At 41.0% G+C, this 13,547-nt stretch overlaps 1 protein-coding gene across 1 annotated transcript in view; it reads left to right on the forward strand.

Moving 5' to 3' along the window:
• The window catches only part of gabrg1 (gamma-aminobutyric acid type A receptor subunit gamma1), a 148,769-nt gene that overhangs the window by 66,450 nt on the left and 68,772 nt on the right, over window positions 1-13,547 (forward strand). Inside the window, exon 2 of the mRNA XM_063042131.1 lies at window positions 12,164-12,312. Coding sequence (XP_062898201.1) covers window positions 12,164-12,312 — 149 coding nt within the window. The remainder of the gene's footprint in view (window positions 1-12,163; window positions 12,313-13,547) is intronic.

The following is a 13,547-nucleotide window of genomic DNA, read 5'->3' on the forward strand; positions in this document are numbered from 1 at the left end:
TTGTGTTAAGTCTTGGCTTCCATAGGCTGCAGGGTTTACAGTCGGCTTCAGCACACTTAACCACCCTTCACCTTATGCACAAAGCCCAGTGGCAGTTAAAATTGGCTACATTATGAAATGTACAAATGGGATACTGACTGTTAAGTACCTCAACAACAATCTTCTCAGTTCTCTAACTCATCTAATTGTCAGATGGTAAGTACGAGACAACTGAAAGGACTGTGCAAAAACATTTCATATTTTCTTTTAAGTTCAAGAATAACTAGAATCCGAACAAAAAATATTACATGGACTAATCAAATGCCATTTGAATTACTTCAGATGTAAGCAGCTGATGAATCAACTTATCAAATTAAGTAGATTGGACAAGGTACAGTTGTAATGAGCTGTGAACCACATTGACTTCTATTTACCTAATGTGGAAAGATGCAGGCAGATTTGGTGCAGCACGTATGAGCACGATGCTGATGGATGTGCTTTGTTCAGCAAATGGCATTTCCTTTCTCACTGTATGCATGCAGAGCTCAGCTCTGCAGTAATGTTCTCCACTGCAGACCCTAGATCACCGAAGTTTTTACTTTGTGAATCACTGCCTTGTCATGGATTGAAATTCTTAATTGTGTTACACTTAACCTTGATCCTGCCCACAATAGAAATAACAAATGAATTTCCCAGGTGGATATTGTCTCTGTATTCTTCATGTATTTTATGTCCTTGTACAAGCGAAATATGAAAAAGATTCCTAGAGATGCCGTCATGTTCTAAGCTGCTTTCAACTATCAGTGGCAGCTTCCTATTCATCTTCTGCTAAATGTGATGAAACGCTATGAAGGCCTGTTCCATATTTCCATGTGTACTTGCACCATAGAACTGGGCCATTTGTCTCATCAGGTCCATGCTGATTCACAGCAGATTCTCATTCCACACATATTTTCCCAACAATTTATTACACCCGTATGCCCCTCAAATCCACCTAGATTCCACCACTCACCTACTCCGGATGGTAATTAACCCACATGTATTTGGGATGAAGAAGGAATCCCGAGCACCAGGGAAAAACCCATACAGTCAATGAGATAATGGACAAATTGTGCACAGATATCATCAGAGGTCAGTATTGAACCAGTTCACCAGAGCAGTGAGGCTGCATCACTGTGGCTTTATAATAAACCCATGTCATGTGAAAACAAGTAGCCCCATTATTAATAAGTTAAGAAAAAAATCATGAATGGATTATTGATTGTTTGTTCTCAGTTGTGGGAATTCAAATTTTATTGGATTCAAATAATCAAATGTTCAGAATTTTTTCATTAATTCATGTAGAAATATGAGGGGAAAGAGTGGAAATTAAATGCTGCCACTATTGTCTGACCTCAATATTCCTCTCCCCCACCTATACCTCAGCTCTCAGCTCTCATGGTCTACATATTAATTGTGGTACAGGAATGGGACAGTTCTGTCCTGGTTCTAGTTTTAATGTCACCATCTCTGACAAACCCAGTGAGCCCACTGTGAGGAAACTGGCCAGAGGTACCAAAAATCTACCAGGTCAGTGTGTTGGAAATTAGCAGTCCAGCCCATCACTGCCTCAAGAGAAATGGAGACCATGGCCTTTGGTACTTCCCTGTTTCTTGATTCCCATCTCAATCCTTCACCCCAAACTGGCTTTATTTGTGGGCTCAAAAATGCCCTTGGTTTCCCCCTCCTCCACAACTTCTTACCCTTATGAAGAATTCATTCCTGCCCCCCTCCCACTTTCTTAAAATGTCTGTATTTAAGAATAAGTTGAGCATATGCATCAGAACATCTCTAATTCCTCGTGTCCTGTTAACATGGTCAGATTCATCATTCTTTATAATTGGAGCCTGCATGACCTGGAAAGTGTTAGTAAAAGCTGAGCAATGGTCAGAATTGCTTGTATTCCTGAATTATCTCTGTGGCTTTTCCTTGTCCTGGAAGGATGGGCTGTGACTGTATGCTCAGGGCTTTGTTTCTTGAACGTAGATTTCTTTGAGTCCCTCTGCTCACTATTCTCCACTTCGATGTTTCCAGCTATTTCAATGTAGCCTGATTTCCCTGCTAATTTGACAACCCTCACCAGCCTTGACATCATTCTCACTGGCTGTGGATGGAAACAATGTCTGAATATAATAATAGAGTCCAGGCCTCATGCTCCTAAGGAAATTGACAGATCGGTAGCTGCTTTGCCCAACACCTACTTGCATTAAAATCATGATTAGAATTTATTTTTTACAAGCCAGATCACCATGCCCCTTGAACATGTAAAACCAGTAAGGTCACCAGGTATTCAGGTCCCAAGTTATATGGCGATTTGTATGAAGTTTTTGCGACAAAATTATCTCTTCATCGCTGAGACCAATAGAGCATTCTAACAGGCAATAAAAAGGAAATAATTATTCAGTAGACAAAAATATCAGCAACAATTATAGATATAATTTTTTGTGTATTTAGTGCATTAATTTCACTGATTTAAAACAAGGCTGTTGTGAGCAGATCATGTAACAGCAACCTCACAGTGTTTAATTGTTTCGAGTGTTTATTGCTGCAGCTTTATGATGGGTCTTTTCTATAACACCCCTGGAGGCACATTGTACTGACAATACTCGGTACTTTGATTCTCATGCAGCCACTGTTTTGACAGGCTGTTTTGATAGTAGTTTGATAATCATAATATGACCTAAATAAGTAAAAAGAATTTGAGCCATTTATTAATCTACAAATAGTAAGAAGTGTACTTGTGTATTAAAATCTGCAGTTCAGATCTTCTGGTCAGCATACTTCACCTATCATGAGATATATGGGAAATAAGAGAACTAATTTGGGTGGAAACACCCACCTCTCACTCAGCTTCACCCAGCATGTTATGCCCTGTTGCCAGAAATAAACTCTCGAGAGCTGCTCTTACACAAAATGCATGAAGGATCTAACTGATTTGCCATCTCTCGTTCTGCAAGTTAGACTTTGCTCCTAGATACCTTGTAATCAGCTGAATTATGAATGTATCAGTGAATATAAGGTTCTTCGAGTAGAGAAGGATCAGTTTCTGCCCCCTCCCCCTCTCTTTCCTCTCGGTTCAGCTACCTTTAGGGTGCTTCTGTCCCTTTGAGGTCTCTCACCACCACTTCTTCTGCTGAGATGCTGTCTTCATTGCAGCAATACCAGACTCTTCTCTTCAGGAGGGAGTGGGGTGCATGGCATTTTCAGAGAGAGTGACTACAGAGTCTTTCATTCCAAAGAATCTGTCCCACCTAGCAGAGATCTGGCCTTGACTTCTCATACCTGCTTTGCACAGTGGAAGCCTTTTAGTGTTATTGAATTTCTTTAATTATGTTTTATCCATGCAATTACTCTTTCTTCTAGAAAACAAAAGTGCAAATAGAGCATAGTTATACACAAATTGTGTATTAAAATTTTCATTTTAATCTCAGTCACTTACAAAATGTGGTTGGCATATTAAACTGACTGGAATTACCCCATCATCTTTGTTCTAAGTTAGAAGAGCATTTTATTACATTGAAATTCTATCTGCCTGCTACAAGTTGTTTGAGATCCCATTGGTAAATCAGGGAGCTGATTCCCATCCACCCCTCAATTCACCAGGATCTAGGGTGTCTGTGTTTTTTTAAGACATTGTGCTCAGGGGTTGACACACTCCTATCCGTATGCCTGGACCCAATGTTCCTGTGTTCCCTCAAAGACACTGGGCCCACACTCCCTTCAACACACTTGGTGACAAAGCAGCCTAACTCTAAATACAAATCTAAAGACTTGGAATTCTGTACTCTCCTCCCAGAACAGAAATGCCTTGTCTGCTGTTCTGCTACCAATATTCAAGCAGACATTCAGAAAACGCCTTTTGAGTTTGGGGCAGATGGGGAAGACGAAAGATCTTCGATCTAAATCATTAACTCTGCCACAGATGCTGCTGACTTGCTGAGTATTTCCAGCATTTTCCGTTATTATTGCAGATTTCCAGCAACTGCAGGTCTTTCCTTTTATCTCTCCTGCAGTAATGTTCAGTGAAATAAGATCCGGACTGCAAAACTGCAGGGAATCTAAGTTATGGCTGATGTACAATCAATTCAATCAATTTCTCATGTTTACTGCAGTCATCAGATGCAGATCACATTGCCTCAAAATTTTTAAACCATTTTTCTCCGTCAATTAACATGTCCTGTGCCAAGTGGATTGTAGCCCAACGATGAAATACTGCATGCCCAGCACTGTGCTGCCAAAGGCAGTTCATCAAATGAATAAGTGCAAAAATGCTTCAGATGTTTATTCTTGCAAGCGAATCTGGTAATGAATAAAATAAGTGCCAGATGACTGAATGCAAGCTCGAGTGCACATACATACTAATCTGTAAGGAAAGGAATTGACTGAAGGTGGGAGCTGTAAATGAAGACACGGATGTGGGATTGGCATTTACAAGTTGCTTTTTTGGAAGTGCAGGCTGCCATAAATGTTAATCTCTCCATTACCCACCGAGTAAGTGTCATATTGTAAAGTAGTCTGCTGTTTCTTTATTCTCATGGTTAAAGATCACATAATCTTACAGCTTCCAGTCATTCCTATTCTCGTGTGGTACCATGCACTGGATGATCCTGATTCAAGGTCAGCTAGCAGGCCACAGTTCACATAGCATCACCATCAGCTTCTACAAGTAGTTTATGAGGGTTGACTTGTGCTCAGTTTACTTGTTTCAAGATCCCAGGAAATAGTTTTGAATGAATAAAGTGCACAAGTCTAGTCTCAAATCAGTCGTGTTTGCTGTTCTGATTACCATATAATCCGAAAGACGTGCAGACACTGGAGAGAATAAAGCAAAGGGAATTAAACCAGTGCAAAAAATATACAAAACTGAAGGTATCTTACATAAATTTAAGATTGCACTGTACTGTAAGGGTATAGTTATAGGACCTCCAGCCAAAGACCTATTTATATGATTCAGTGATGTGAATCCAAGATGACAGCTAGGATACTTCTGGTAGTTATATAAGTCAGGGATTTTAAAAAGTTAGTGCCAGACAGTGATAATCATGAAACAACTGGGTGTTCATTAAAAGCAGATTTGGGTCATCATTATAAAATGTAGCTGATAAATGACTCACAATTTGTAAGTGTGGTTGCTTCATAAATCTTTTGTCTGTTTAGAAACAAATAGGAATGGACAAAAAGAAACACGTGCAAAACGTTGGAGGAACTCAGCAGATCAGGCAGCATCTATGGAAATGAATAAACAGTGATGTTTCGGGCTGGGACTCCTCTCCAGGACTCTAAAGGAAGGAGGAAAATGCCAGAATAGAAAAGTGGAAGGAAGGGAAGGAGGATAGCTGGAAGGTGATAGGCGAAGCCAGGTGGACAGGAAAGGTAAAGGGGTTAGGCAAAAAATGTTGGCTGTGGGATAGTTGAGTTGACATGAGGAAGACATCTCTGGATAATAAAGCAATTTAATAATACCATTGGGTTAAAAGAACAGTTTTATATCACCGAGAACAGCTTTGAGCTTGAGCAGGAGAGTTTTAGAAACCAGCCTTAATTAACAAGGAATCGGAATTGTATAAATTAACAAGAAATATGAACTAATTATAACTTCTACATATATGTACAAACCAAGATGACATAAGTATATTTAGCTCCCTTAGAAGCAGTGGAGAATAAAAATTGGCAAAACTACTAGTACTGTAAATATATTCGGCCTCCACTCTAGGACAATACAACTAGAAGTCGCTAGAATACTACAGCACAGGACAGGCCCTTCGGTCCTCAATATTGTGCCGACCCATATATTCCTTAAAAAAAAAGTACTAAACCCACACTACCCCGTAACCCTCTTTTTCTTTCATCCATGTGCCTGTCCAAGAGGCTCTTAAATATCTCTAATGTTTTAGCCTGCACCATCATCCCTGGCAAGTCATTCCAGGCACCCACAGCCCTCTGTGTAAAAAAACTTACCCCTGATATCTCCCCTAAACTTCCCTCCTTTAACTTTGTACATATGCCCTCTGGTGTTTGCTATTCATGCCCTGGGAAACAGGTACTAGCTATCCATCCTATCTATGCCTCTCATAATCCTGTAGACCTCTATCAAGTCCCCTCTCATCCTTCTACGCCGCAAAGAGAAAAGTCCCAGCTCTGTTAACCTTGCCTCATAAGACTTGTTTTCCAATCCAGGCAACATCCTGGTAAATCTCCTCTGCACCCTCTCCATAGCTTCCACATCCTTCCTATAAGGAGTTGACCAGAACTGAACACAATACTCTCAGTGTTGTCTCACCAGAGATTTGTAGAGTTGCAACGTGACCTCTCTGCTCTTGAACTCAATCCCCCTATTAATGAAGCCTAGCATCCCATAGGCCTTCTTAACTATCAACCTGTGCAGCGACCTTGAGGAATGTATGAATTTGAACCCCAAGGTCCCTTTGTTCATCCACACTCTTAAGTAACCGACCATTAACCCTGTACTCAGCCTTCTGGTTTGTCCTTCCAAAATGCATCACCTCACACTTATCCAGATTGAACTCCATCTGCCACTTTTCTGCCCAGCTTTGCATCCTGTCTATATCCTCTTGCAACCTTTGACAACCTACATCTCCACCCACAACTCCTCCAATCTTCGTGTCATCCACAAACTTACTCACCCATCCTCCGCCTCTTCATCCAGGTCATTTATAAAAATCACAAAGAGCAGGGTCCCAGGACAGATCCTTGCGGCACTCTGCTAGTCACCGACCTCCAGGCAGAATACCTTCCTTCCACTACTACCCTTTGCTTTCTTCCTTTAAGCCAATTTTTTATCCAAACAGCCAAGGTTCCACTGATCCTATGCCTCATGAATTTCTGGATGAGTCTCTGGTGGGGGACTTTGTCAAATGCCTTGCTAAAATCCATGAAGACCACATCTACTGCCCTACCCTCATCAATTTCTTTTGTTACCTCTTCAAAAAACTCAATTAGGCTTGTGAGTCACGACCTTCCCTTCACAAAGCTATATTGACTATCCTTGAGTAGACTGTACTTCTCCAAGTGCTCATAGATCCTATTCTGAAGAAACCTTTCCAATAGTTTGCAGACCACCGACGTAAGAATCACCGGTCTATAGTTCCCAGGATTCTCCCTATTACCTTTTTTAAACAAAGGAACTACATTTTCCATTCTCCAATCCTCCAGCATCTCCCCTGCAACCTAAGAGGATTCAAAGATCATAGCTACTGATCCAGCGATCTCTTCTCTCACTTGCCACAGCAACCTGGGGTATATCACGTCTGGCCCTGGGGAATTATCAATCTTGATGTTTTTAAGAAAATCCAACACTTCTTCTTCCTTAATCTCCACATTGTCCAGCACACAGGCCTGTTCTATTTCGATCTCACCCTGATTAAGGTCCTTTTCACTTGTGAATACTGAAGCAAAGTATTCATTTAGGATCTTCCCAACCTCCTCCCCCTCCAGGCACATGTTGCCTTCTTTATCCTTTCGCGGCCTCATCTTCATTCTTGTCATCCTTCTGTTCTTCACATACGCAAAGAACGCCTTGGGGTTCTCCTTAATCCTACATGCCAAGGCCTTCTTATGCCCCCTTTGAGCTCTCCTAAATCCTTCTTAAGCTCCTTCCTGAATACTCTATGTTTCTCCTGATCCCTCTTGCTTCCTGCTTCTTATATCTAACATATGCTTCCTTCTTCCTCTTGACGAGTTGCCTCACGTGTTTCGTCTGCCACAGTTCCCTTTTCCTACTATTTTTCCCTTGTCTCAGTGGGACAATCCTATCCTGAACCCAGTACAAGTGGTCCCTAAACTTCCTCCACATTACTTCTGTGCTTTCACCCTTGAACATCTGTTTCCAATTTACTCTCACTAGTTCCTGCCTCATCCCTTCATAGTTAGCCCTTCCCCAGTTAAGTACTTTCCAATTTTGTCTGTTTTCATTCTTTTCCGTAGCTATGTTGAAGCTAAGGGAGTTGTAGTCACTCTCACCAAAATGCTCCCCCACCAAGAGGTCTGCCACCTGACCAGGTTCATTACCCAGAACTAGATCCAGTATGGCCTCTCCTCTCGTTGGCCGGTCCACATACTGTGTCAGGAATCCTTCCTGAACACACCAGACAAATTCAGCCCCATTTATCCCCCTTGCAGTCAGGAGGTGCCAGTAAATATGAGGGAAGTTGAAATCACCCATAACTACAACCCTGTATTTCCTGCACCATTCTAAAATCTGCCTGCTTATCTGCTCCTCGGTGTCCTGAGGGCTATTTGGGGGCCTATAGACTACTCCCAGCACAGTGATTGATCCCTTCCTATTTCTGACTTCCACCCACACGAACTCAGTGGACACTCCCTCTGCAGCGTCCTCCCTTTCCATAGCCGTGATACTATCCCTGACCAGTAATGCTACTCCACCCCCTTTTTCTACCTCCCATCCTATTCCTTTTAAAACACCTAAACCCCGGTACCTGCATCAGCCAATCCTGCCCTTCCTCCAGCCAAGTTTCAGTAATGGCCACAACATCGTAGTTCCACGTACTGATCCATGCTCTAAGTTCATCCCCTTTGTTCCTAATACTCCTAGTGTTGATATAGACACATTTCAACACCTCTATCTGGCTACATTTATGTTTTGTCCCCTGCCTGTCCTTCCTCACCAACTCAGAACACATAGCATCATGCCCTTGTCCTTCTACCCTAATCTCTGCACTCACATTCTGATTCCCACCCCCCTGCCAAACTAGTTTAAACCCTCCCCAACAGCTCTAGCAAACCTACCCGCCAGGATATTGGTCCCTTTCCAGTTCAGGTACAGCCCGTTCTTTTTGTATAGGTCAGACCTTCCCCAGAAGAGATCCCAATGATCCAGAAATCTGAACCCCTGCCCCCTGCACCAACTCTTCAGCCATGCATTCATCTGCCATTCCTTCCTGTTCCTACCCACTCTGTCTCGTGGCACAGGCAGCAATCCTGAGATTACCACCCTTGAGGTCCTGCTTTTATCTTCTTTCCTAAGCCCCTATATTCCTTCTTCAGGACCTCATCCCTACTCCTATCTATGTCATTGGTACCCACGTGGACCACGACATCTGGCTGCTCACCCTCTCTCTCCTGAGAATACCGAGCACTCAATCTGAGATATCGCGGACCCTGGCACCAGGGAGGCAACAGACCATCCGGGATTCTTGATCTTTCCCACAGAACTTCTTATCTGTCCCCCTAACTATCGAATCCCCTAACACTACTGCTCTCCTCTTTTCCCTCCTTCCTTTCTAAGCTGAGGGTCCAGTCTCGTGCCAGAGACACGACCACTACAACTTGTCCCTGGTAGGTCATACTTACCAGAAAACCAGGAACCTAAGTTATGATGGCAGTGTGGAACTTAAAGTAAAGAGGAAGAAATGGAAAAATTAAGATTAACCAGGAAATACATTGGATCTGATGGTCAGCACTCTATGGTTCCAAGAAGGGACTATTGTTCTAACGGAAATACTTAATGCTCCAAGGTTAATTAGATTTTACAATAGTTCCAGAAAGCTGGAATATAGCAAATGCAACACTGATATTTAAAGAAGAAGAGCAAAAATAGTCCAGGTAGAAAAAGGCTGGAAACCAAATGCTGGAAGAATATTTGTCCATTTTGTAAAGAAATATCAAAATTTTCCTACATAATCACTGATGTTTCCACATATAGCTGCTAGCAACTTTGTGATTTCTATGTTATCTCAGAAGATCCAAGGCGGAAGTTAGCTATTTGTCACTATCTGTCTGATTATGCATTAACTTTGGACTCATCAGCATGAAGAGTCCAGCTATTGGAGCTGTAATTTGTCGTTGTTCACCATCATTTCTTGGCACGCCCATCCCAACCTGATAGCAGGGTGTTCACAGTGACTTAGCTGTCACATCACTACTACTGTTTTTTCTTTTCTGAATTGTTCCAGCTAAGTACTAAGTTTATTTGAAACTCAATGACAACAGCATGGTAACAGGCAATGAGAAAATTATGATACAATTAGACAGAGACAACATAGTTTTATGAAAGTGAAACCTTGATTGCCAAATCTAATGAGACATTTTTGGGCACTCAAGGAGGTTGATAATATGGATATATTATATAAAATTGCAGATGAAAAGCTCCCACACAAACAAAGGCTTTTTATAATTGAGCTGATATACATTCTGTGGCCACTTTATTAGGTACACCTGTACACTTGCTTATTAATGCAAATATCTAAACAGCCAATTGCGTGGCAGTGAAAGCATGCGGGCACGGTCAAGATGCTCAGTTGTTGTTCAGACAAAACATCAGAATGGGGAAGAAGTGTGACCTAAGTGACTTTGACCATGGAATGATTGTTTGTGCCAGATGGAGTGGTTTGAGTATCTAAGAAACTGCTGATTTCCTGAGAATTTTACACACAACAGTCTCTAGAGTTTACAGAATATAGTGTGAAAAGCAAAAAAAAAATATCTGGTGAGTTCTAGTTCTGTGGGAAAAAATGCCTTGCCAATGGGAGAGGTCAGAGGAGAATGGCAAGACTGGTTCAAGCTGACAGGAAGGTGACAGTAACTCAAGTAACCACGTGTTGCAATGCTGGTGTGCAGAAGAGTATCTCTGAATGAACGACAGATTGAATCTTGAAGTGGATTGGCTACAGCAACAGAAGACCACACTGGTTTCCACTCCTTTACCCAATAAAGAGGACACTGAGTGTATAATAGGGGATCCAGAGGCCCTCTAATAAATAGTGCATTGCTCACACTAGGTCAAAGGCCTGTGAGTTGTGCTGAATAACTGCTCATCTCCCACAGAATGTTTTTGCTATGTGTTTGGACATTGCTTCGTGTAACTGCTCTGCTTTGTGCAAGTGCATTAAGCTTCTTGCAACACACATCTTGCTGCAGTAGGTGAAAGTCATCAGGAGGATATAGGGATAGAATACCAGCAGACCACCAGGAAATATAGCTAATTGCAGGAATGATATAGAGTGGAAAATGTTGCAACAAGATAACACCATAAGGGTCATCTGCTCACCTTAATATGATCCACTGACAAACAGAGGATTATAAGCTGCATGCTGCTATCACAACACTAAAAACTTATCACAACACTTTATTTGTTGTGCACACTGTGATAGGAAACAAGCCATTTAATTATTGTACTGTTTGGAAATAATTACCTTCATTTTGCAGTGTGTATGCAAAGAACAAAATGGGAGTAATGGTATCAAGAATAAATATTAAGTAATACCAGTACAGATGGAGGGAAAACCAATGCAGTGGTGTACGTTGTTTAAATTACAATGTTGGTGCAGCTTTATCAGTCAGATCCTGATGTACAAGTGTATTCACACAGCTTGGAGATTCCTATAGCATATCCTCACTATCTTCCTCTTTCACTGTATGCCACTCTGTAAACTTGGTGAATTGACCTCTGTCAGCTGCAAGAATATACAACAAACACAGAACAGAGATGAAGGGACTTGTCTCTTACGAGGGAGAAGTAAATAATGGGATTCTCCTGGGGTTGCTGTTGGGGCTGTGGCTTTTTTTCTGAAGTACAAGTTATTTCCACTTGAGAGAATTTTTCAGTTTGTAGATGATACAATACCTGCCAACATTATAAATCATGAACAAAATATGAAACAGACTTCCAAAGTCCACATAGAAACTAGCGATAAGGACAGATGACTGGCTGATGCACTGCCGCATAAATAAATGTGGGGTGCTGCCTACCGCCCAAGATGACATGAAGTGGCAGTACAATCTAAATGGTACCACTTTGAGAACCAAACAGAAGATAGATCAGTAGGGAGAACTGGAAATGCATTCACGCAACGTTCATGAACAGCTTGAAAAGAAGAAATTTGCTGACAGGAGAGTAGAAAAGTTCGTTTAATTAGGCCATGCATTCAATGAGATGACATTGGCACAATGTTTCTGTGGTTGAATTATTCTGTGATTCCATTTTTGGAAATGTCTTCATGAATAAACGCATTTCCTTAGTATCTTGGTCTCTTGTTACTGGGACTTGATAGATTTTATAATATAAGAGATTTGGAAAAATAATGGTAACGAGATCATTGTTAATATTTTTCTATTTTTCACCTTATTGCTCCTTAAATTTGTTTTCATGTGCTGTCTTTGCGTATAGTGCCAACAAAGTAGATGAGGAAGATTATGAGGACACGATGTTAAATAGGACATGGGTCCTGGCACCAAAAGTCCATGAAAGTGATGTGACCGATATTCTGAACAACTTACTCAAAGGATACGACAACAAACTTAGACCAGATATCGGAGGTAAGCTTTTCTTGTGTTATAATTTGTTGCACAGTTTACAAAACTAATGAAGATAATTTGATAGCACAGAAAATGTATTTAAGATTTCAATGGAGTAGGACTTAAATTTGGGAAATAGAGACCTGTAAATGTATTCACTGGAGTAACAATATCATTTATTTTAGAAGACAAGTGAAGTGAAGTAAAGGAGAGGCAAAATATTCTATACAGAAACAAACATATTGAAATTATGAAGTAAATTAAAAATGATTGGAAATAGTTGGTACGACAGACATTAGCTGAGATAGAGAAACTGAGTATAATTCTGAGGAAACTCAAAAAATGGTCATAATTAAAAACAAAAGTCATGGAGAACTTGAAGAGACTGAAAGCAACTGAATGCATGGTACCCAATGACCTACATCACAAGGTTTTTAAGAAGCACAGATTGCAATTCTATTAATTGTAGAACAACTTCCATGGATTGAAAAGGAGCAAATAAAGCCTCACTCTTTAAATGAAGGGGAGAAAGAGAAAAGTGGTGAATTTCTCTTGACATTAGCAGTGGGGAAGATGATAGAAACTGTGAAGAAAGTAGGAATACAATATTTGGAAAATAACAGGATTCAACAGAGTCAATGTAAATTGATGAGATTGATATCATGTCTGACAATTCCATCAGCAAATTTTTGGAATTATAATTACCAGAAAAGAGTGTGTGGATATGGCGTACTTGGATTTTCAGATTTTTCATATGGTGTCACCAAGAATGTGATTAAATAAAATTAGAACACATGGACTGTGGGAGCATCTATACTGCCATTGACTGAGAATTGATTAAGTAATATAAAAAGAGGTGAAGTTATGGGATATTTTCAGTTTGAAGGGGCATGAACAGTGAGGTGCCACAGTAAATGGGGCTGGTGACATTGCTATCTACAACTTCTACCAATGAGAGTACCATGTACTACATGTAAAATGGTGATGTTATACCTCCTCGCACCCAGTCTATAAAGATACCCTGTAAGGATGTCAACAACAGGAATTCTGCAGATGCTGGAAATTCAAGCAACACACATAAAAGTTGCTGGTGAACGCAGCAGGCCAGGCAGCATCTCTAGGAAGAGGTGCAGTCGACGTTTCAGGCCAAGACCCTTCGTCTGCTGAACACCTACACTCTGTCCGCCAGAGAAAGCAGGATCTCCCAGTGGCCACACATTTTAATTCCACATCCCATTCCCATTCTGACATGTCTA

The sequence above is a fragment of the Mobula hypostoma genome, chromosome 3 (genome assembly GCF_963921235.1).
Source record: "Mobula hypostoma chromosome 3, sMobHyp1.1, whole genome shotgun sequence".
NCBI lineage: Eukaryota > Metazoa > Chordata > Chondrichthyes > Myliobatiformes > Myliobatidae > Mobula > Mobula hypostoma.